At 31.8% G+C, this 23473-nt stretch overlaps 3 protein-coding genes and 1 long non-coding RNA gene across 5 annotated transcripts in view; 2 read left to right on the top strand and 2 right to left on the bottom strand.

Moving 5' to 3' along the window:
* Window positions 1-3427: 3427 nt before the first annotated feature.
* On the bottom strand, window positions 3428-14621 carry LOC108746155 (telomere-associated protein RIF1-like). Of its 2 annotated transcripts, none has more exons than XM_018482739.1 (17): window positions 14275-14621; window positions 13828-14145; window positions 12916-13119; window positions 12541-12835; window positions 12114-12460; window positions 11450-12035; window positions 11134-11348; window positions 10862-10993; window positions 10652-10805; window positions 10363-10573; window positions 10048-10268; window positions 9568-9969; window positions 6986-9484; window positions 5144-6807; window positions 4793-5075; window positions 3964-4728; window positions 3428-3702 (listed from the first exon to the last, which is right to left on the bottom strand). In XM_018482739.1, the coding sequence occupies exons 2-16, from the start codon at window positions 13923-13925 to the stop codon at window positions 3994-3996; spliced, it is 8046 nt and encodes a 2681-aa protein (XP_018338241.1). In that variant the 5' UTR covers window positions 13926-14145; window positions 14275-14621; the 3' UTR covers window positions 3428-3702; window positions 3964-3993. The 2 variants fall into 2 exon arrangements, with proteins under 2 accessions (XP_018338241.1, XP_018338242.1); XM_018482740.1 differs by having other exon boundaries at window positions 4793-5072.
* A 347-nt stretch (window positions 14622-14968) lies between these two features.
* Window positions 14969-18878, top strand: LOC108745962 (putative inositol monophosphatase 3). The gene is made up of 7 exons (XM_018482406.1): window positions 14969-15272; window positions 16412-16721; window positions 16905-17153; window positions 17832-17992; window positions 18075-18192; window positions 18414-18513; window positions 18587-18878. Exons 2-7 carry the CDS (start codon window positions 16508-16510, stop codon window positions 18744-18746), a joined length of 1002 nt encoding a protein of 333 aa, XP_018337908.1. The 5' UTR covers window positions 14969-15272; window positions 16412-16507; the 3' UTR covers window positions 18747-18878.
* A 300-nt stretch (window positions 18879-19178) lies between these two features.
* Window positions 19179-21282, bottom strand: LOC108746003 (cell growth-regulating nucleolar protein). Its single transcript, XM_018482462.1, has 3 exons — window positions 21018-21282; window positions 20373-20752; window positions 19179-19690 (listed from the first exon to the last, which is right to left on the bottom strand). The coding sequence occupies exons 1-3, from the start codon at window positions 21140-21142 to the stop codon at window positions 19179-19181; spliced, it is 1017 nt and encodes a 338-aa protein (XP_018337964.1). The 5' UTR covers window positions 21143-21282.
* A 1442-nt stretch (window positions 21283-22724) lies between these two features.
* The window catches only part of LOC108746032, a 1095-nt gene continuing 346 nt past the window's right edge, over window positions 22725-23473 (top strand). Inside the window, exons 1-2 of the long non-coding RNA XR_001939133.1 lie at window positions 22725-22780; window positions 23258-23334. This is a non-coding gene — a long non-coding RNA (uncharacterized LOC108746032). The remainder of the gene's footprint in view (window positions 22781-23257; window positions 23335-23473) is intronic.

Below are 23473 nucleotides of genomic sequence, written 5' to 3'. Positions count from 1 at the left end.
AACAGCCGCGTGACATAAATTAATTATATATTTTCTAATATAATCAAACTTTACTTAATAATATCTCACTGATTAGTATAAATATAGTTCATTGTTATAAATAATAATAAATAAAAAATTAATTAATTACGTGACAAACAGAATCTTATTTTCGATCTAAGTGGATCCTAATGTTTAATATTTATTCGGATGTAAATTTTTCAATTTAATTTATCATATTTAAAACAAAATTATAAACTAAAGTTGGAAATATCACAAATCACATTGATTGTCAATTTAATAACTATACTAATAAGCATCCTAAAATATTGGAAAAAATTTATTGCAAAAAATATTACTCCACCCATGAGGTGATATATTTTTCGCAATAAATTTTTTGCAATGTTTTAAAATGCTTATTAATATCATTATTAAATTGAATTATTGAATTGAAAAATTTATATATAAATATTATTAAGCATCAAGATCGTTTCGGAAATAGATTTCTTTCTCTTATTTAATTAATTTTTATAATCGAGAATAAAAGGAAATATTAAGAATTTGTTATATATAGCAAATTCTATGTATATACATATATTATATATGATTTCAGATACCGTGAATTGTGTGAGAACCGAGGCGACTGGCCTTTTCTGAAATAGCATTGCCCTTTATTGGGGTGCTCTCAGTTTTTCTCGGATTTAATTCTGTCTCCATATATCATTCATCATTGCTTGAGTCATGGTAAGAATATCCTTTCCCGTTATTTATACAATTAGCGATCTTCTAAAAATTCCAGTTAATTGTCCATTTTTACTCGATCTTTTCCTAAAAATTTATATTGCAACTTGAATTAAAAATACTATCTATTCAATAACGACATCAATTAACGTCTCTTTAATATAATTACAAGAGGAATGATCGCAATAAAAAAAAATATTTCTTTAGAAAAAAAATGTCAGAACTATTACAGTTACAAAAAAGTCAATCAATTAATTTTTAATGAACTCTTTTTACATAGATACTTATATTTTTTTTTCTCTCTTCAAATAACTCACGCTTTATAAATAATATGAATAACGATAACATTTTTTTCCGATATTATCCCACAATATTGGACAAAAACTAATTAGCCAATCTACATATAAAAATTTGGACAAACTATTTTTGTACATGTATATAATTAGAATATTTTCCAATATACGACCTTTAAGCAAGAATATATTACTTTTGAGGATTCGCTCGAGGAGGGACAGAAATAAAAAATAGAATACGAATAGAAATTCTCATTACAAGCTGTCGTTCGTGGAGGAACCAAGGGATTTGCAATAAGAACCGAGATATCACATAGTCTTATGACGTCCGTGGTATCGTATTTTGATACGAAGTCTTTCGGGAATCAGAATTTCCGCTGTAATTGACCGTATATTTATCACGTGAATACTGCGAGATCGATACTCCGAATACGAAATAAACAAGAAGCAAATAGTAAACTTGATCGCCTTCGATATTTAAATATAGGAAAATCACACGATTAAAAATATTACAATAATTATCGTAGATATATGCATACAATTTTATTATGGTGGAGTCATGTTTCACAAGTCATATAGATAATTAGACTCTAAAAATCTATATATAATACATAACTGTTTTATATATATATATTATATATATATATATAATTTCGCAGTGTTTTGTATCATATAATTTTTATAAGAGTTTATTGCGAAAAATATCACTTCAGCGGTTAAGATTTTTTTCGCAATACGTTCTTTGCAAAGTTCTAATCATTCGCATCATAATTAAACTGACATTATTGAATTGAAAAATGTAATATTAAAATAAAGTCTTTTAGAATATTATTGAAAAATAGATCGTAGATTATGTGTAATTTAATCATTTCGTAAAATATTTTCTCTGTGTACGTTTATTCGAAATATTAAGCGCAAAACAAACAATTATGGAAAATTTTTTATAGTTTAAATTTGTATAAATTATTTTATTATTGTAGCTCATTTACATTCTTTTACATTCTATAAGTTTTCTGTAATCATAATAATAAAGAATCAAAGAAGTTAAAACTACATTCATTATTAATCATATTAACTTACAGATCATGTAACCATTAGAATTAATAATTGAACTGCATATATTTTCAATCACAGATTTAGAAAACAGATATCATATTATATCTTCAAGCTAATTAGTCAATATATTTCACTTCATCAATGCTCCTGTATAGACAAACTTCTTCAATGTTTGCCAAGCTTTCCACACTTGGATCTATTATAATTTTTCAATCTAAATTGTAAGTAAATAGTATTCATATAGATATATCAGGTATAATAAGAATGATAACGCACACATAAGAAGCGTATTAATTAGTGAATATATTGATCGTTCATCAATATGATATACATACATGTATATTTACAATGATATATGAGAAAATACTTAAAAATTGATTAACTAGTCATGTATGGCTATTAGGGTAATTTTAGTCATTTAAAGTAAGCATGCTAAATTCGATTTTACGGAAAGGCATTACTTAATGGAATTATTACGTTGTAACAAAATTTTTTTTTTTATAAATTTGTTTCCCGTCAACAATTTTATGATAAAGACAAATCATATCAATCAAGTGTAATCTAATGTAACGTAAATTAATGTAACAACATAAAATACGTTAAATAAGACGTTTTTATAAGATATAGAATGTCCTTTTACTAATTATGAAAATGTCTTCGTCAATCACAAATTTTACTCCTTTAACACTAGAAGGACGGGATAAAGGAGCCAAATTGGCTCCAACGATTTTTCTAGACAATTAAAAACATGAAAAATACTGAAAAATTACAAAAAGATATCCCGTGGAAGCAAAATTGAAAAAAGTTATATTAGTTTGAATTTCACAAGGAACTAAATTGGCTCCCTCGGTCCTTCTAGTTAACGCAAATAATTTTTTCCTACGACACATACAAGAATAACGGAAATTGTTTACCATAATAATATGATAAAGAAAAAGAATACCTTATATATAAATTTTGTCATATATTTCATAACTCAAGCGAGAAAATATATTGTCTAAAAAATAAATAATTACTGATAATTACGCATTTGGTTTTATAGAATACTTACTTGTAAGAATAGCAATAATTACATTAATTTAGGAACAATGCGATACCATATATCGTTTAAAATAATGGTTATAATTTTAGCGAATTGACAAAAAATGTTTTAAAAAATGAATTATAGTTACCTATCAATTTCCACAAATTAAAAAGATGTAATGTCACTATTATATTGATATAAGTGACTGTGGAAAAACTTAAAAAAAATGAAGACCTCAATGTTAGTTTTTTTACATTCATTTTCTTATAATTTAAGCAGATTTCCCTCACTTTCTTATCTAATTAAAGTAACGAAAAATCTTTTTTTAAATGCAAATATGTATATATATATATATATATGTATATGTACACAAGTTGTACTGCAGTTATAGTACAATCGATAAAAAATAGTTGTTCTTAATTCTCGTATTACCAATGAGCAGATATATTATGTTCACCACTTGTTCTATATAACTATATATTCCTATAACACAATTTAAAATTCTGAAAAGATATATCTTTTATGAGAAATAATTCAACTGAATCACAATCCTCGGAAATGGCCGCTTTTTTTTAAAAGAGAATGTCAGTTGTAGCTAAGAGATGTAATCTGAAAGAGTAAAAAGAATAGAATCAATAAAGCAACAGTCAATACAAAGATAACAGATATAAGATATAAATAAAAAAATATCAAGATATAAAATAGAAATTGATACAGAGAAGCCATATTATATGGTTTACACAAATGAAGATCAGTTACACTCGAATGACGAGTCTTAGAAATAAAATAAATAGATATGTATAAAAAGTAGTATCTGAATGAGACACATTAATACTTGTACAAACATTAGTCATATTATTTGATACTGACACTTAAACTCAAATATCTGTCAATTTTAATTTATTTTTTCTCGTTCTTAAGATCCTTTACATTCTTCAGTTCGGTAAGCTTATTCGACATAGCCTCATGGTACGCATCTAGTAATTCTTGCGTAGATAGTTTAGAGCATATACTCTTAAAAATATTAAGTAGACTCTCTTTGGATACGTCATCATCTTCGATATGCGCAATTGTAAATTGGGACGTCCATAGTTCGTCGAAAATGCGTTTAGTCATAACGGGAGACTGCTTTAACGCTTGCGCTATGTCTTCCGAGCTGTTATTCTGCAAAGCAATGTCGAGAACTACTGGCGCAGGAATAAGTTCTTCATTTGCTACAGTATGACTAATAATTACGTCCATCGGCAATCTTTGTAACATAGCATTCAAACTCGACAATTCCGGCATGGATTGCTTGATACCTTCGTGTTCTTCCTGCTTTAGCTTCTCCGACAGTATCTCAATGATTTGGGACGATGTGCATTTTTGACAGATTGTGCTTTTTAATTCATCAAAATCTAAATTGTTCAGGCCATCAGCTATGTTGAGTTTCTTGCTATATACTTTGAGCACCTTATCAAAGAACTGTTTGTCGTGGCTAAAAATGTCAGGCAATTTAAGAAGAACTTTGTTAACGCCACACGCACGGCAGGCTGCTTTTAACGATGCCTCGTTGACTTGTTGTTTATTCTGCAAGCCGAGCATTTTGATCGTTTCCTTCAATAGTTCTCCCTCCTTCAAATGTGCCATCTTCACCTGAAAGTTAATCTTCCGTTTATTTGATGAACAATCTGTACAATCAGTATGCAAAAAAATTTACCTTATATTGCAGAAGAATTGCTTCGGGACTGCATCTTCTAATTGCGCTTTCCATCACCTGATTTAAATCGATTTCGTCTAACAATTCTGCAAGCGTCATTTGAGACGCGACAGATTTCGTGGATTTTTGAACAGTCGACGTAGTGGAACCAACTTCATCAGTACTGGTACCAACGGAAGAGTGCGTGATTAGAAGATCGTCAATTGCACTTGAAGATACGGTAGGATCTTTTGATATGTCCAGACTGGCATTTGAAGATAATGCTTCTTGGCTCGTACTTCTGCTTAAAAAAATATAGCCCATATAATAAAATGCAAATGTCTTGTTTATAAAATAAGAAAAGATACGTACATGATTTCAGAGGATGATGAAGGAATTGGCACGGATTCGACATTATCTGTAGACGTTTCAGACTTTGAAATTTCAACAGTAACGGGTATCTTCGCGTTTGTTTGTTCATCCTTCTTCAAAGTATCTACGTTTGGCAAATCAGGATTATCTGAAACCACTGGTTCCAGTGAAATATCTATATCACTAGTGATCGATTCTGTTTTATCCGAGTCTTCTATAGAATCCTCTCTCGACAGATTATCCGAGACATTCTCGGCGGGCCGGATAAGTGGTGTACTACAAGTTAAAGATTCATTGTTATTTGTCGCAGATCCTGTTTCAACATCAGATATCACAGTGATTGGTACGGTTGACTCTTTGTCCATCGCCTTAGTAGGCAATTGCTCCACTTCATTTGACTCGTTATCGAAAGGTTCCATTTGTTTGTATGAACTTTCAAACTGCTCTAATACCTTTTTCACAAATTCAGTTTTTGGTTTACCTTTCACGGGCATTCTGTCAACTTCGCGTTCCGATAGCCGAGCAAAATCACCAATTGTGTGCATATCTCTGTTCGCAAAGTACGTAGTTAGTTGATTTTTCCAAAGAGGATAAGTCAATCGTTCAATGATTGTGTTAATAGGTTCCATGCATGATGATAATGTTGGATAGATTGAATACGTAGAATCAAGGAATTCAGGATCAAGTTCTGCATTGTTTGTAGTCTCTTGGTTTTGAGCGTCTTGTGTCGAGGATAAACTCTCAAATATGGAGTCCGTTACTGACAAGGTATCCTGTTCCGCTACGTTTTCTATCGCTTGCGTACTGCTGCGTATCGGCTTTTCACAGAATATCTCGTCTGCATTTACAGTGGAATTTAATTCGGTGATATTCTGGACGTCTACAGTATCCTCCATATTTGTCGGATTATCGTCTTTGTTGGGTAAAGCGTCTATCACAGAATCATCAGTCACGTTCAGTTTGATAGAATCTACCGAATTATTCTGGATGATCGTATTTATGTTGTTACTCGTCCGATCGTTACTCGTGTGATCATTACTCGTTTGATCATTATTCGTTTGATTATTATTTGTCTGATTATTACTCGTCTGATCATTTCTCGTCTGATCATTTGTCGTGACATTAGTCTTTGCATTCATCCCATCAAAGATATCTTGTTGCGTTTCAGTATCTTCCGTTCCGATATCTATCGGCAAAGCGTCGTCAGAATTTTCAGATAATAAAGACCGTCGATCTTTTGAAATAATTGGATTCGTAATTGTCTCAATTTCCTGTGTTAATTCTAATTCATGGACAACATCGATCCTCGTACAAGAACTTGTTTCAATAATATTACTACTTTCTAGAGAATCATCAGGTATTTGCTCATCAATATTCATAGCTTCTGTATACGCTTCAGATATTTTAGTTAGTGATTCATTCTTTTTCTCGACCTCCACAGTTTCAGTACTGTTTTCATCCTGAATATTATCCTCATTTACTTTCTCTGCGTCATCAAATGATACAAGTTTAAGTTTGGTTTGCTTGAACTTAATCGGAGAATCCTTCTTCGGCGTGGAACTACGCGTCGTCGAATATTTAATCGTTTTTTGCGCAGTAGTGATCTCATAGCCCATTTCTTTTGACACCGGTGGATCTGCAAAACTAACTCGCTTTCGCTGTAACTAAAAAATATCGAAATATATTTTATAAATCTATATAATTTTAATAAAAAGTGCCTTAAAATATAACATACAAAATAAAGATGTAATATTGAGATAAAAAATAATCTTTAATTTAGTTTATTCTTTAGAAAACACAACATATACAATATAATAATATAAAATGTATAATAGAAAATACCTTAGAAGTTGAAATATCTGAATCTGATTCATGACCAGATTTTAAATCTGGTAGACTTGATCGATTACGTTTAAGAATACTAGCACTCGGAGATGCGGTTAAAGAAGGTGGATTAGCGCTTGACCATTCCAGTATTGGTAGATCCTCCTTTTCATGCAATAATGATATATTCCTTTCATTTTCTTTATCAGCTGAACTTTCCGTCGATAAGGAATCTGATGCATTCAATTTAAATGAAAGCTTCTCGCCATCGTTTTTCAAAGTAGTGAACGTGTGTGTCGATGAAGATGCAGAGTAATCAGTCGATCTCATATTGCTGAAAATCTTTTCTTGCCGACTGCCAGAAGGCCCACCTATTTTATCTATTTCTTTAATCACTGATGTCTTTTTATTTGTTGGTATTTCGTTCTCTGTGTCCTTCGTTTTTAATTTCTTTATGGATGATTCTTCCTCTAATACGACAGGATTATCACTTTCGAGTAGCGCCTGATTCGTGACTAAACCCAGCATATGAGCAGCACGTCCTGTGAAAGGTTTCGGCTTAGAAAATATTTTGCTATTACTTCTTGGCGAAGAAAAGGTAATGATACTTGTAGATTTAATCGATAATGAGTTGTCGATTGTCTTTTGATCTTCTAAAATTAAATTCATATTAGAATTATTAGTTTTCTCAACCGAGTCTTTATCTATGCTATTTGTGTTTTCTTCGGTTTTCGTTTCTGTATTATTGTCAGAATTAGTTTCATCTAATTTTTCACATAGATCAGATACATCATTATCATCGCAATCTATGGGAACGGATTCAGGTACATAATTTTTATCAACAATCGCATCAGAAGTTTTAATAACGTGGACATTAGTCATTTTATCAATCTTGATAAAACATTGTTTTTCGCTACATATTTTATCTAATTTTAAACTAACGTTAGGAGTTTGCGAACTTTCGACGACATCTTCGATTTCATCTTGACTCTGTTTGCTTGATTCAATAAGTTTCGCAGGTCTTATATCTGAGTTAGATTTCAAATTATCTTCACGTCTTTCATTTTCACTAATATTATATTTTCCAGTTTCACTAATATCAGTTTGACTGGATGTCGAAATTAAACGAGTCATACCTGTGTCAGCATTTTTCAATTCAGGTACTTTATCAATAATATCATTGGACTTGTTAACATCTTTGTCTTTATTAATGTCTTTGTTAATATCTTTGTTAATGTCCAAATCATTTTTATTAAGCTCTTGTTTGCTTCGTCTACCTCGTCTCTTAGCGATTTGATCTGTATCATCTACATCTTTTGTATTTTTCTCCTGTGCTTTTGGAGATTTCTTTGATCCATCCGCAGATTTTGCATCCACGGATTTCAATTTAAAGCTCTTATTATCAGATGTCCCGTATTTCCTTAATCCATGTACTACTGTTTCACCTTCATCCAAATGTTTGACTCGACGGCGATTTATTGCAGGACAGTCGAATACCATATCAATCTTTAAACGAGATATTTCATTTTTCACACGTTGACTCACATTATCCATATTTATGTCTGGGAAAATGTCATTACTTTTCGATGATTCACCACTATTATCGCTTTTAAATGTAATTAATTTTCGTTTTCGACGTTGAGCACTTCCAGTATCTGATTCAGTATCCGGCAATTTACGTTTAATGCCTTTCTTATTTTCGTTAACATTTTCCTTAATATCGGTGTCATCATCTGACTTCTGTTTACTATTTGTACCAGGTTTCCCCTGAGTAGTCTTCACTCTTAATGTTCTTTGTATATGTGTTATACTTGAATCTTTTTGAGTTTCGACAGTTTCATCATCTTTTAATGAAGTCGATTTTGTCATGCTATTACGATTTCGTCGTTTAGTATTGTCTGATGACGGAGATGATTTTTCTTCATGCATTTTATCATCTTCGGGAAACTCATCCCGAGATTCAAAATTCAACTTTTTTGTAACAGATTCTACTGTTATTATAACATCTCCATTTTCATCTACTTTTGATGTAGTATCTTTTTCACTGGTAGATGCTACATGTGAAGACAAATTTATTTGTTTTGATGTATCCTGCTTTTTGTTAGATTCATCGGTTTTCAATTTTTTCGTTGCAGTTTCATTTTGCTTAGTATCGGCAATATTTTCCTCAATATTTCCAGCCAACTCGTTACTACAAATATTATCAGCTGTTTTATCTGTCACATTAGAAAGTTCTACTTGTTTATCTGTAACCTTATTTTCCTTATTAGCATCATTATCAATAGGTTTCTGCATTATAGAGTCGCTCTTTTTATTGTTGACTTTATCAATTTCGTTAATCTCTTTGGCTTTAATATCAAACCATTGTTGTAAGTTTTGAGAATTTTGCGAGGACGATTGAGAAAGATCATTATATAATGCCGGTATATCATCTCTTTTCCTCTTCAAAGTTTCTTTTTGATGCTCAGTCAAACGATTGACATCAAATTTCAGATCTGTTTTTATATACACATAATCCTATAACAAATTTCAAAATATAAAAAATATTAGCCAAATAAATATAAAAACGTTTTCAATGTAAAATAAAAAATATTATTTACTTGCGAATTGGGTTCAGGTACTGCAAGTGCATTTTTATCACTTTTTTCAGGTGATTTACTGGATACTGATTTTGTGATACTTGACTTTCTATTCAAAAAACTTCCGGCTATATGCATCTCCTTTGTTTCTTCTGATTGTGTCTTTTTCTTCGTATCAGGTTTTATATGAGATTTCTCTTTTAGTTTTTCTGTATGTAGTTTTTCTATTTCATCTAAAATGCATTTAGCGGTACTGTCCAAGTTGTTCCTAATTTTTAAAATAGATTGTGCCGAATATTTTATATTTAAATTAGTATGATGCAAGGCTGTTACAATTGCGTGTTTGTATGACGATAAGAGTTCGTGATCTAATTTTTTTAGTCCTTTAAAAATACTGACAACACATTCCCATGTGTCTGTAATCTACAAATAAAATTGCCAGAAATAAATAATTAGATAATGTAAAAATCAAATGCTTTGTGAAAAATATTGATGTCGTACTTCTTTAACCAACCCTGCTACTTTCGATGAAAGTATAAGTTCCATCACTGATTTGCAACTATATAGATATGACGTTATTTTTTGCAGACTATGTCCATATACGGTACTAAGTAAAGCTGTTAATGCTTTTAAAGCGATTACAGTGTTACGAGTGTTTACATTAATAGAATCTGTTATGAGATCTATTATTAATAGTAAAATGGATGGAATTTCATCTTGAGCTAAAACATAAATTATTCAAAAACATATATTACCATGTTCTGAGCATTAATTATTAGCGTTTTATATAAAATTAAAACAATTTATTCTACATACTCAACAAAGACTCGTAATTAACAGTGCTCAATAAGATGTCTAAGCAGTTTATAATAAAAGTACATTTTGTATTTGTACTTAAACAATTCCGCATCATGTTTGCAGTATCGAGTAAGATTTTATTTGGTTTCATTGTAGTTACCAAATCTGAATGCAATTCGACTTCTTTGTACATAGTTTTCCACACTATTGCTGATTGATTAATTTGAGCCTATTAATATATAAAAAGCAATTTTCAGCAAATAAATGTATAGTACTAAAAAGAAAATATATTTAAAATTATACAAACCTGCGTCATATCGTCCAGATATACAGGAAATGATAAAACTGATAACATAATTTTAAAGTTATCCTCACTATTGATTTCAGTGCTTCTTATGTATTTTGTAAAAATTTCTGCTATTATACACCATAAATCTATGTAAACTGATTCTTTAGTACTCCTGAAACACATTGTTGATTAAACAATTAAATATATTATTAAAATGACTAAACTTACTTTTTGTTAATATATACTGATTTCAAATTTTCCATTATTGTTTCCAGAAACCCAAGTACACCTGAAGAATATGAAAATTCTGAACTAACACATCGCTCCAGAAGGCACTTGATTGTATTACTGTCTTGATTCCTATAATACAGATTTATAAGTGTTTTATATAATATAAAATACTACATATATATCTGTATATATAGTATTTATATATATACATATATATATATATATAATATTACATATTTATAAACATATTGACAATTAATTTAAATTACTTGAATAAGATGTGTGACAACACTTCGTCGAGTATTGGCGACGTTAACAATTTTAATACCAGTTCTGGCAATGCATTATCATGAAATTCAGTTTTCTCGATAATGCAATTAAGACTTGGCAAAATTACATCAAATATCATATTTTTCACCATGAGTTTATCTATATGGTTTCCCAATTCAGTTACAACTACTATCACATCTCTATACAAATGGTCCTGTAAAATTCAGTAAAATAATAATCAAAATTCCTTTTTTATATACATGTGCTTTGTGTCACAAGAACAAGAAAATTAAATATATATTAATATATATTAACCTTTGTTGTAAGTTTAACAGTTCGTATATATATCATCAAACTTGTCCATAACGTTTTACCAAGCTGAAAACGATATTTCATTTCTTTATCTGTAATTTGACCAAGAATGAGCAGGGCTTCTGCTATACTATGAATAATGCTTTTGGAACATTCTCGAAACACATCATAAGATATAGCGTGAGGAAGTCTTTCTTCTAACATTGGAGAGCAAATTGAAACAAGATCTTCCTTTGCGACAAGTAATTGACCCAAAGCATCCACAGCAACCATTTTTGTTTTAAAAAATCTTTTGCCTGGAGAAGCAACAACGTCAAATTTGGAAGAAAGCAGCGGTGTATCCCCAAGTGGTCCAAAGCAATAATTTAAAAATTGTGTGATAACGGGAGTAGCAAATTTCTCAATATCTCTATACAATTTAACAATTAAATGCCACCAAACTTCTAGTTTTGTCAATGCAATTAATTCAGTTTTACTATTCTTTGCATTTAATGGAATACAGAGTAATTTTATTCTTCTAGCAGTAGCAAGTTCTTGATGATCTAAAGCGAAATTGTCAATCAACAATCTCCACGAAAGGAAAGCTTGTCTGTAATATAATAAAAAATTGATTAGTTTGTCATAAATAATTAAAAATTAAAATTTAATTGTAGAGCTGCAATTTCACCTGCGTATAATAGGATCAGTAGACTTGAAGGCCTTTTCCTCGACACTCAGTAAATTATTTATAAGATTGGCACCACGATGAAGATCTGTGCCAAGGAACTGGATAGTAGTGTTCCATTGTGTAGTCCAATCCAGTTCACATGCCGCTACTAACAGCAACATGCGTTTGTAATATGCAGATTGTAAATTGGTCTTATATTGTGTCCATACATCAGGATATTCTTTACGAATATGAGCTGACGAATTTGTTGTAAGAGCTTGTTGCAAAAGTTTCAAAGCAGGACCACGCTGTCGCTTGTGTCCCATATAGGCCAATGTTACAACCTTATCCATCAGTAATGTATCAAACTAAAAAAAAAAAAACAAATATTTCCAACCCTGAATGTAGCTTGAAAAATTGTTCATGACACAATTGTACATATTTATACCTTTTGAACACTTTGATCAAATGTTATAGAAGCCATTCTGTACAATCTTCTCAAAAGAGCAAGTGCACTATAGTTTACTTCTTCCTCTAGCTTTTGTTCATCCGATAAAGGATATTGTTCAATCTTTGTCAACATTTGTAAGTTATCCACACATGCTATTGGTGTTAACCATTCCATTAAAGTAGGCTGTACATTAATCAAGCAGCTCTTAAAAAAATTTAGAGCTTGTCCATCATTAACAGCTGCAGAAATAGCGTTGTCATCTAATACCTCCAACAGTTTGAATATTTTTAATCTAAAATCAAGGGAGAGACTAGTACTTTGTTACATTATATAGAGTGTATAAATTTTTATAACAAATTTAACCAAACAAACCTTGTTTTTAAGTCAATCTGTAGCATTGATTCAAAAAGATGTAAAGAATGTGTACGAAACTCATGCATAATGACATTGAATGCTGCCAATGCTTCAATTTGAAAGGTTCCATCGCTCTTTGTGAACGATTCTATAACCAGCTTTAATAAATCCTTGTACCGTTCTTCTTTAATAATACCACATGTCTCTAATTTTTTAGCTTGACTATAAGACAAACATAGGGTCTTTATTGCAAGACATCAAGGAAAATATTTGTTATCATACATACGCAAATATATTCAATATCTTTATTCAATAATACAAATGTATATATAATGTACATGATATATATTTCTAAGTAATACAATGCTATTGTGTTCCATTCGTGATTTTATACTAAATCAGACAGATCTTCCTCAGTAAATTTATAATGAACATTAACAACATTAAAAATCTAAATTTTTCAATTTTAAATGTATTTAAAATTCATTCTATAAGACAGTTAAATTTACAACACGAGAAAAAGATACTGTCAATAAATCTTTCTGGAAGTTTTTCCTTTCTCTTTTATATGTATTTTTTCGCAATTTTGTCCTCTTTTCTCTCGAATCCTGACTAACACGAAATGAAACAAGATGCAAAAAATATAATGTAGTAAAGGTTACTTTTTTTTGCAGACATGATCGACACAAATGACATTCTAAATGTTATCTTGGTACTAAATAAATAACAAAGACAAAACGACACTCGTATCACTGTAACTTTTGAAAGGCAAGCAGAGTCAGACTCGATATCTTTACAATTAACTGAATGATTGTTTCCTCGCTTATCCTAATCTAAACGTTCATCTCGTGTGTCAAACATGGGGATCTTGCCGCGGTACTCGGTTACGTTATCCTCGTCTCTCTCGGAGCATGCTCGCGATAATTTTACCTGGTGATATAGAGCAAAGCATCACGCTTGTCCCTGATATTGTTATTATCTCGCAATGCCTTCAGCATTCTCTGGAAGGTCGCATTCGAGGTCGCCATCTCGTTGCGTCTGTCTCCTCTCTTTTGCCTGCCTTCAACGCAACAGTCCGATTACCGATCACCATTCATCTCACGCCGCGCGCGCGAACCGGCGCGACTCTTCTTCTCGGTTACTTCCAAATAGGTTTTATTCGTGCTGACTTCTACAACCTGGATACCGAGTTTTCGTTGCCAGGAGGGCGAATATGTCCGACACTCCGAAGCTTACTGCGGCGCTCACCTAACAGAGAGGAGGGAGTAGAGAGAGAAAAAGAGAGAGAGAGAGAGAGAGAGAGAGAGAGAGAAGGAACAAGCAATTCTCTCCCGCGTCACAAATCGGAAAGCGATTCCGTCCGGAACACAAATGTACCTGTGTTGCGTAGTGTCTGTACTATAAGGTCTGTAAGCAATGCAATACTGCACCGTCTGCACGGTTCCCAGAATGTTCTACTTTAGGACAAGGTGGGGGAGACTCCGAATATCGGTTGTTTCTCATCGACCAAGGTTCTGGTCTCCTCGTCTCGTTTCTTTTCCGCGTCAGCGTTCGCAAGCTTTCGTCGCAATCAAATCCGACTACTCCACAGTCGAGTCCGACAATGTTCGACAAACAAAAGTAGCGAACCGCGTTTGTTTTATACCCGCACGCAGCTTCGCGCGCCAACCGGAGTTCACGAAGGCGCTCGCGTGGCCATCGTAGTTGGCGCCTTGTCCGCCTTGTCTCACCCCTTCTATGTTAGCTAACATTTAGTTTAAGCGGGAAGCGAGCCAGAGCGATCCGAGAAAGAAGAGTGGAGGAGGGAGGAAGATAGTCAAAAAGAGAATGAGACAACCGAAAGGTAGCGAGGCGAATTCATTACAAAAAAATATCTGCAACGAATTTCAATTTCACTGCAATGATGCAGAAATACAAGTATAGACTCAAGAGAATTTTGCACGTCTCTTCTCAGTGGGACAAAATGTATTTCGAATTAAAATTGAATCTTCATCCAAAGTCGAGATTTCGATGCATTCTTCCTTTAATCGTTCGTACAGTGTTACGATTCCTTCTGCGTTTCTCATCTTTTTCCAGCCTCCTTTCTCTTCTGATTCCTCCATCAGATCCATCTCCGAAAGACGCGCGCATGTTGCGCAGAAGATATCTCCCTTTAATCTACCCCTTTAATAGATCTACATGTATATGTGCATATGTATGTATATATGTATAATATATATATGTGAGTGTGTACAAACATAATAGATTTCTGTTCCAGCAGAACGCGAGAACGCAATTGCGCATTTTGAAAACGAGTGATAGAGAGAGAAAGAGAGAAATCGAACACGTGGTGTTAGGTGTATCGACGTACTTCTTCTCATCTAGCTTTTTCTTCGGTAAGTCCACTTTATTTGCCGCTTCTTTTCTCCACTCGTTCCCTTTTTCCCCTTCCGAAAATTCCTTCATGTATTCATAGTCACAGTTCGATTCTCGAACAATTCGCAAATCGCTTTTCCATCCCTCTCTTCATCTTACAGTAATCTTAATTCTCTAGGGTTGAATAAAAATTCGTAAAGTAGGAAAGACGCGTCAAGGGGAAAAATTCAGAGAAAGGCAAATAGGAAGTGTCGAGGGAAGAAATTCAGAAGTAGATATGGGAAACTTGTTTTCCATTGAAAAATTTGCAAAACGTCGAGATCATGAATTTAAAAATAAACGGATCACATATATATATCGATATTAGAATTTTTGTGTAGTCTGAATATTTAATAAGTTTGCCTTTAAAAATACATGATTTATTTGGAGTTATAAAGAGAGTAAGATAAGAGTGCAGAGAGCACATGTTACATTTATGTCCAGTTTTTAAGCGACGAATACGATGTTGGTCCGATCATTTTAGCTATCACATTTTCTGAATTTAAATAACCGAAATAGATTCATGTTTAGGGAGAGAAAGAAACAAGAAATGTAAACAAAGTGTAAAAAGTGCAATCAAAGTAAATAGCCCTTGTTTTGTCTCTTGTTTATCTCCTGTAAACTATCGTGATCAAGAATAGCAAGAATATAAATATGTCTTCTTTAATGATTAATTATTCGTGAAAATTAGCTAAAAAAGAACATTCACATTTCGGAAACTTCTTGATTTTCTCGTTCTGCAGGAAGAAGAGTCCATTTGGGACAATATCTAAAACAAATTTATTGCAAATCATGCTTGTATCAACATTATCTCTTTGAACCTCATATATGCTTGTACAGTAGAAGAGGTTAGGAATAAATAATCCTGTCACTGTTACAGTGAAAAAAAGCGTTTGTCTTTTAACTTTTACTAATAAAGTTATACAATAGTTATATAAACTTACTAATATGTATATGCAATTAGTAAGTTTCGTAAGCATTTATATTTTTTTATGTAACAAGCATTGATTTTATGCTTTTGTACGCATACATACACACACATATATATATATATATATATACATACATACATATATATATAAAAAATTGTATACATTACATCATGTGTTTATTTTTACAGGCTTCCTGTGATCATATTGAAGGCTTGCAAAGTCACACTATAAATCTTGCTGTCACGACTGACTAGTCACACGTTAATACGCCAGTAAACGGCGGAATGAGCGTGCGTACGCAAAAGCTACTTTTGTGCGCGCTCGTACTTCTAGGCATCATTTACTTCTGTACGAATCGGCGTGGGAATGATAAAGATGTATCTCTGAAGCAGCTTCTCGCCGCTGCGATAAGAGCGGCAGAGATTGGGGGACTGCAAGTGGTAGCAGTGCATGATCAGACTAAATTCAAAATAGAGAGCAAAGGTCAGACGAAGGAAGGTAACTATTGATATAATTTGATATGTAATTGTATGTGATGATACATTAGATAATAGTCCGTAACTAGGTTTCTATTTCTTGAATTATGTTTCTATATTGTACAATCCGTTTTTCTAATTCGACGGACTTTGATATAAAACAATGATGTATAATGATTTTTTTTTCTGTATACCTCCTTTAAAGGCATAAATGACCCAGTAACAGCAGCAGATTATAGGTCTCACTGTGCTATGTATCGCTCTTTGACAGAAGCGTTTCCAGGGATTACTGTGATATCAGAAGAAACATCGCAAGATTGTGATAAAATTGTAGTTGAAGACATTAAGAATTCTGTTAAAAGTATTGAAGGTTACGATATAAATGACGATATTGTAAATGTTAATGATGTAACAATCTGGATAGATCCTCTAGATGCCACCAAAGAATTTACAGGTAAAGATACATCTTTGCCATTATAAATTCCAGTACTTCTAACAAAATTACTTTTTAGGTCATTTATGGCAAGAAGTTATTTTTAAAATGATCAATATTTGTGCATTTTTATGTTTAAACACATTCATGTTACAATCAATAAGTTGGTCACAAATTTCACAAGAAAGATATTCTAATCGAAGATTAGATTTATAAACAATAAGTACAAAGAAAATGTATTATCTGCAATTGCAATTTGGAATTAATATTTTCGCGATTGTTTATGGCTAGATGTTGAAGAAGCATCGATTGTTTTCAGGATCAAACAATAAAAGTAATTTTTTAGACCTAATATAATACAGATAATCATATCCAGTTCCATAATAATATAAGATCTACATTATGAACAATCTCAGAAATATTAAGATGTTGCGGGTAAAACTTATTCCTTAATAAATAATTTAACGTGTAAGTGTAGTAATTTGACATATAATTGAAAATTTGAAAAACCATTAAAATACTAAATAAAATTTTTACCAGATGTTTCAGATCGATCCAGTTTTTTTTTAATGTTAGACACAACTTTTTGAATAAATTAGAAAAATATTCAGTGGTTCTAGAACATTTTATTTATAGCTTGATGTTGCTTTTTATAAACCAAGTTTGACAGTGTTTTTGCATGATACCTTATATTTTTAGAAAATTTACTGCAATATGTATCTACTATGGTATGCATAGCCATCAAAGGACAACCAATTATTGGTGTTATATATAAACCGTTTGAGACAAAACAGAATTATAGTTTATTCTGGACGTGGAGCAATCATGGCGTATCAAAAAACTTGAAAAATTTGCCCAAGGTAATTGTTGAATTCAAGTAATTTAACAAAAAAAAGTTACGATTAATTTTGAAAAATTATTTAGTTAATCTTTGTTGAACAGGTAAAAGACAATAAAACACCTATTTTAATTGTATCTCTTTCACACGCTGGACAAGTAAAAAATACATCTAAAATTGCCTTTGGCGACAATGCTAAAATTATTTCTGCTGCTGGTGCAGGTGAAAAGTTTTTTAAATACCGTTTTATTTCTATAATTCGCTATTAAAGACTTGTGATTAGTGAAGATAATTTGCACATGATGCGTATTTTTCTAGTCATTTTAATTTCCTCATTGTTTTTAATTTTTTATTATTCAGCTTCACATTCTTTTCATGCCTTCAATTTTTGTCATTAGGAATTTTATATAGAATACACAAATATAAAAGACATTTCATTTTAGGATACAAATTTTTGGAGGTAGCTGCTGGTAATGCGACAGCATACGTTCATACAACTGCTATCAAGAAATGGGATATATGTGCAGGCACTGCAATTCTTAGGTATTGCTATCTAAGTGTCTTAATACTATATAGTATTTACTTGTTATGTATTTATTTCTTACATTTCTTGTAGTGCTTTGGGAGGAACAGTGACACAGTTATACGATCAACAACCAATCTATTTTGGAAATAATGACGCAAAAGTACTTACAAAAGGTCTTTTAGCAACTATGAGCGATCATGCTTGGTATTCCGAAAAATTCTTGCATGACTTTCCATCCGATTCACATTAATTAAGAATAACTTGACGTCAATGTATTAAAAAAAATTTAAGGTTGTATATATTAAATTCTGTTTATAAAAGATTCGTGTTTTCAAAAATATCAATATATGTGCTCATGTACGTAATAAAATCACATATCTTCCAACAGTTGTCTTAATTTAAGAATTTATTAGAAGAAATATAAATTTGTCATAAACTATGTATTAAAAAAGTAGACTTTTATATAATAAATGAAATAACAGTCATTTTATTATAAACTTTTATACATCCACATATAATTATGAAATTTATGAATAAAAAAAATTTGATATAGATAAAAGATGCTAGCATTAATTTACTGTTATACATTTAATAAAAAATTTCAAAAAACTACTGATAAGTGAAATGTTTATTACATAACATCTACTTTGTATTTTCCAACTTTGTATAAAAATAAATGTAACTAAAGTAATTTTACTTTATTTTCTGAAATACATATTGCAGATGATTTTTCTAACTTTTCTATTGTTTTGCAAAACTTTGCAATAGCTTTGTTATATTCACTTAGTTTGAAAGTATCACTTAAGCTAAAAACGTAACATATATATTTTTTCATAACCTTAGTTTGTAGTTTTTTTAAAGGAATTTCACCTTTAAGTTGTAAAACATCTAAAATAGTCTTCTTCCAATGGAACATAGTAACGGCACTTCCATTATCCAAACTAGATTGTTTACTAATTTTTGCAACTAATTGATCTTCCTCTGATTGGATGCTGATTGACTCCAATTTCCGTTTTTTAGATTTACTGCGTCTCTCATGTAGGTGACTGTTGGTTACCCTGCATGCTTCATCATTTCCATCTTGACTCACAGAATTATTTTCTTTGCATATATTTTCATTATTTTGATTTTCAACGAGATTCTGATTGTCAAACGAGTTATTAGAATCTATATTTTGGCTACATGTCATCTCATCTATAAAGAAAAATAAATATTTGACTTGTGTGTATTTTATAAATCCTTATTTTTTTCCACTTTGAAGAAAAAAAAAGAAAAAATGAAGAAGTGCAAGAAGTTCAGCTACAAAAAAACTGACTTACTCATTCTTATATAATTCATATTAGGTCTATTCTTTGTAGATGAATTCGAATATACTTATATTTAAATGTAAAGACTACTTTTTTTTTCAGAGGATACAGTCAACTCAAATATTGTTCTATTTTTTTTGGCAATCAATAAATAAAGAAAAGATCTTGTCATTTCATGATACAAGTCGACACAAGTATTGTTTTATCTTTGTTACTCATGGAAGATTAAGAAAGATACATTTGTGACAATTTGTGTCACTAAATGAAAACTCAATGGAATGACACTTGTATCGATTATGTCTTGTAGAAGGAAAATAGTTAAAATAAAATAGATATATCAAAAGTTTGGCAAAAGCAACATAAAAAGTTTTAATATAATTTAATGCAACAATAAAAAACAGACAACAATCTTACAAAGGATGTATTTCAAAATTCATTCTCAGTGCTGAAAATTATAATGCATGTAATATAAACTATAGATCTTTAGTGCTGGCAGTGAATTTTGAGACAGTGAATCATAAGACATTCTTCCATTAAATAAGCAAATCTATTATAAGAAGAATATTCACCTTTATTCTGCTCCTGATTTTGTATAGGATTCTCCGGAGTCATTGTAACCACTTGTTGACTCTGCTTGTGTGCATTCTCCATTTTGCTCCAAACACTCTCCACAACTGTTGCATTTACACGATTGCCTATCGCATTGCGCACAAAGTTAAGAAATTTAGCCTTCTTTCTTGGTATATTCTCATGTTTCGACAAGGTATTTAGAAAGTTTCGTTCTAAGTTTGACAATTCCACTGTACCAGTCAGCAAGTCATTAACAACATTCATCCATTCTTGCTGTTTGCGCTCGCCTTTATTTGCACTAGGCTTTGGAACATAATCTTTTGCGCCATATCTTTCAGCTTCAGTTATACATTTAGTATGTGTAACATACTCGTCACTTCTTAAAGTTAAAAATATTAATACGATTATTAATATCAACTGACGTTAGAAACTTATTAAATAAATATTTAGCAAAGGCATATCCTTATTGATTCTTTTAAAATTTGATAGTATTTCGAACATGATATTCGAATGATAAGAAAATTCTATTTCAGGTATTTCTAAAATTTCTTCAATTTCTGTACCTCAAGATCCGTAAAATATATTTCAGAAAAATCTAAGATTGTCTTTACATTAAAAAAAGAGCTATTTCTTTAAATTCTTACCGAAAATCCTTTAGGCAGTCCACGCAAGTTAGGAAGGGCGAATTCCGGCATTTCTGCTGATAATGTATAGCCACTTTGGGCTTCCTTAATGAATCGCCGCAATGGTTGCAAGTAAATACAACCATATTGTAATTTTTTATACAATTATGTCACAATACTAATTGAAATAATGAACGATATGACGAATATATCCAATAATTTCAACTTAACCTACAGAAACAACGCCGGTATTAAATATTATTAACCAAACAGCACCAACCGAGTATCACGTGGGCCCAAAAAGAATCCGATTTTACATAGATATCGTCGAAATCATCCGTACATTAGCGCCAGTATATATATATTTTTGATGTAAGAACTACATAGCTGCGTACTGGCGATAAAATCACGATATCGTAAATAAATGTGGTGCGAGTCCGTACTAAATTGTATGCATTAGATTGCTTTAAAAAGTATAAGTTATAATTGCTTTATTATTTTATAAGATCAAATTTTCTTTCATACTGTGTCTCTTCGATAGTCATCCTTTAGTCTAATTGTTTTTTATTTTCAAAAAGAATATAATTTCCGTATTCAAAATACGCTTTCAACGATAAATATATGTTAATTATGTGTTAAAAACGCGCTAACATCGTAAAAGCGCGTTCTGAATACATACAGGATTCTTCGGATTCACGAAACGCACGATTCCAAATTCCGAAAAAGACTGAAATTTTTTGCGCGTAGCGTTTATATATCTTTTCTGAAAGCTAGCGCGGACCAATAAGCGCTCGGATATAAGGCCCGCAGTGAGACTTGCGCTCATTGGCTGGCTTGAGAGTGGTGGGGTTTGAGGTTCCGCGGCTCCTATAAATAACGGACAATTTTTGCTCTCGCGTTCTTGCGACTTTGCGACTCGACCAGGAAACGAGCTTGTGTAATATAATATAACGTTGAAATATCTCTCATCTCTGACTTCGAATCAATTATGGACCTTTCCTCCGGAAGTATCCTGATCTCCAGAAGTATCTTGATCTCCAGAAATAGTTTCCTGCAGAGAATAATAAAACGACGGAAAACTGCTCGAAAGGATCGCGCATTCGAATTATACTACCAAGGAAACTGTCAAATTATTTTTACACGCGACGCAAACAATGTTTAAGAACCGATCGCTTTTAATTCTCGAATTTCTCGAACAGTTTTAACATGTCTTACGTGTTAAATAAGATATTTAATGTTAATATGTACGTAATTCTTAATACCGCTATGTTATCGAGCGTGAATTTCCTATAACATTTTAAATATCGCGTAATGTAAATCTAACAGGACTAGTACACTGATTGTTCGACCGAAAATATTTTTCGCAATATATTTATTCAGTCGAATCGAAAGTGGTACGCCGCATTAATTTTGACGATGCGTGAAGTTGACCGTACTCGAAAAACGACGCCACTTCGCCATTTTAATAAGATTGCGGCGGACAAGAGACGGACGATCGACGACGAGACAAGTGACAGGCGCCTCGTCCGATACCGTGTTCGCTGCGATTTTGTTAAAATGGCGGAGCAGCGTCTTTTTTTTGCGCGCAGTTAACTTTAGCATCATCAAAATTTACGCGGCCTATTACTTTTGATACTCGTTTGATTACTCGTTCTACGGAACGAGTATTGCGTTCACGCAGGAAACGAAACCTCGCTGTTCAACGCGTTCACGTTTCATTTACAGGACGCGACAGCTCGGGATAAATTGGCTCCGGATGAGATGGCGTCGTTATTATTTAGTAGGTAAGTGAAACTTCCATTTATTTACTAACTTCTATTTACATATTTATATATATTTATATATTTTTTCACTGAAATATTGCATAATAGATTTCGATAATTGCACAGTGATAATTTGATTAGACGCGCATTTCGCAGTACTTGTTCGATTGAAAATCAAAACATATAGCATCGTTGCACGCGTTATCACTGGGTCGTCACATAGCTTTTGGCGTGAAATTGATCGCGCAGAGAATGAGCTTCTTTATCATTTTACAATTAAATGCAATTCATTGCGTTCTCGTTTTATCTATGAAATATCGCGGGTGTATCAAATGTGTAATTTCGTATGCTCTGATTTTTCTACTATCGTAACACGATTAACATCGAGACTATTGAATAAAACATAATAAAGCCGCGCGATTGTTATTCTAGTAATTAATTATAATCGCAGTTAATTGTAATTAATAATTCATTTGTTTTTGCAAATATATGTTGAAGCACGAAGAAATACGTAAAAGAACAAGTGAAATTAAAGCCGGAGCGGTGATAAGAATGACGGCGCGAAGAATCGTGAGGTGAGCATTTCATAATTAATTAATTTTATTATTTACTATTGGTGAATATAATTACTTATATGTCTAGTACAGCATTTTAGATTTATGTAATTGCGTACTGTATATAATATATCAAAAATCAAGTAAATAAGATTTTTTA

This window comes from Trachymyrmex septentrionalis, unplaced genomic scaffold (genome assembly GCF_001594115.1).
Source record: "Trachymyrmex septentrionalis isolate Tsep2-gDNA-1 unplaced genomic scaffold, Tsep1.0 scaffold16, whole genome shotgun sequence".
In the NCBI taxonomy this organism is placed as follows: domain Eukaryota; kingdom Metazoa; phylum Arthropoda; class Insecta; order Hymenoptera; family Formicidae; genus Trachymyrmex; species Trachymyrmex septentrionalis.
This window is presented reverse-complemented; position numbering and strand designations above follow the sequence as displayed.

Excerpts from the sequence above, each read along its gene's own strand:
- LOC108746003 (XM_018482462.1), bottom strand. The coding sequence starts at position 21,142 with ATGGTTGTATTTACTTGCAACCATTGCGGCGATTCATTAAGGAAGCCC. Across the intron at positions 20,753-21,017 it reads GACTGCCTAAAGGATTTTCG|AAGTGACGAGTATGTTACAC; the intron begins GTAAGAATTTAA and ends TTTAACTTTAAG. Across the intron at positions 19,691-20,372 it reads AAATCAGGAGCAGAATAAAG|ATGAGATGACATGTAGCCAA; the intron begins GTGAATATTCTT and ends TTTTCTTTATAG.
- LOC108745962 (XM_018482406.1), top strand. The coding sequence starts at position 16,508 with ATGAGCGTGCGTACGCAAAAGCTACTTTTGTGCGCGCTCGTACTTCTA. Across the intron at positions 17,154-17,831 it reads TGCCACCAAAGAATTTACAG|AAAATTTACTGCAATATGTA; the intron begins GTAAAGATACAT and ends TTATATTTTTAG. Across the intron at positions 18,514-18,586 it reads GCAGGCACTGCAATTCTTAG|TGCTTTGGGAGGAACAGTGA; the intron begins GTATTGCTATCT and ends CATTTCTTGTAG.
- LOC108746155 (XM_018482739.1), bottom strand. The coding sequence starts at position 13,925 with ATGGCGACCTCGAATGCGACCTTCCAGAGAATGCTGAAGGCATTGCGA. Across the intron at positions 10,269-10,362 it reads TAATTACGAGTCTTTGTTGA|CTCAAGATGAAATTCCATCC; the intron begins GTATGTAGAATA and ends TTTATGTTTTAG. Across the intron at positions 6,808-6,985 it reads CAGATATTTCAACTTCTAAG|TTACAGCGAAAGCGAGTTAG; the intron begins GTATTTTCTATT and ends GATATTTTTTAG.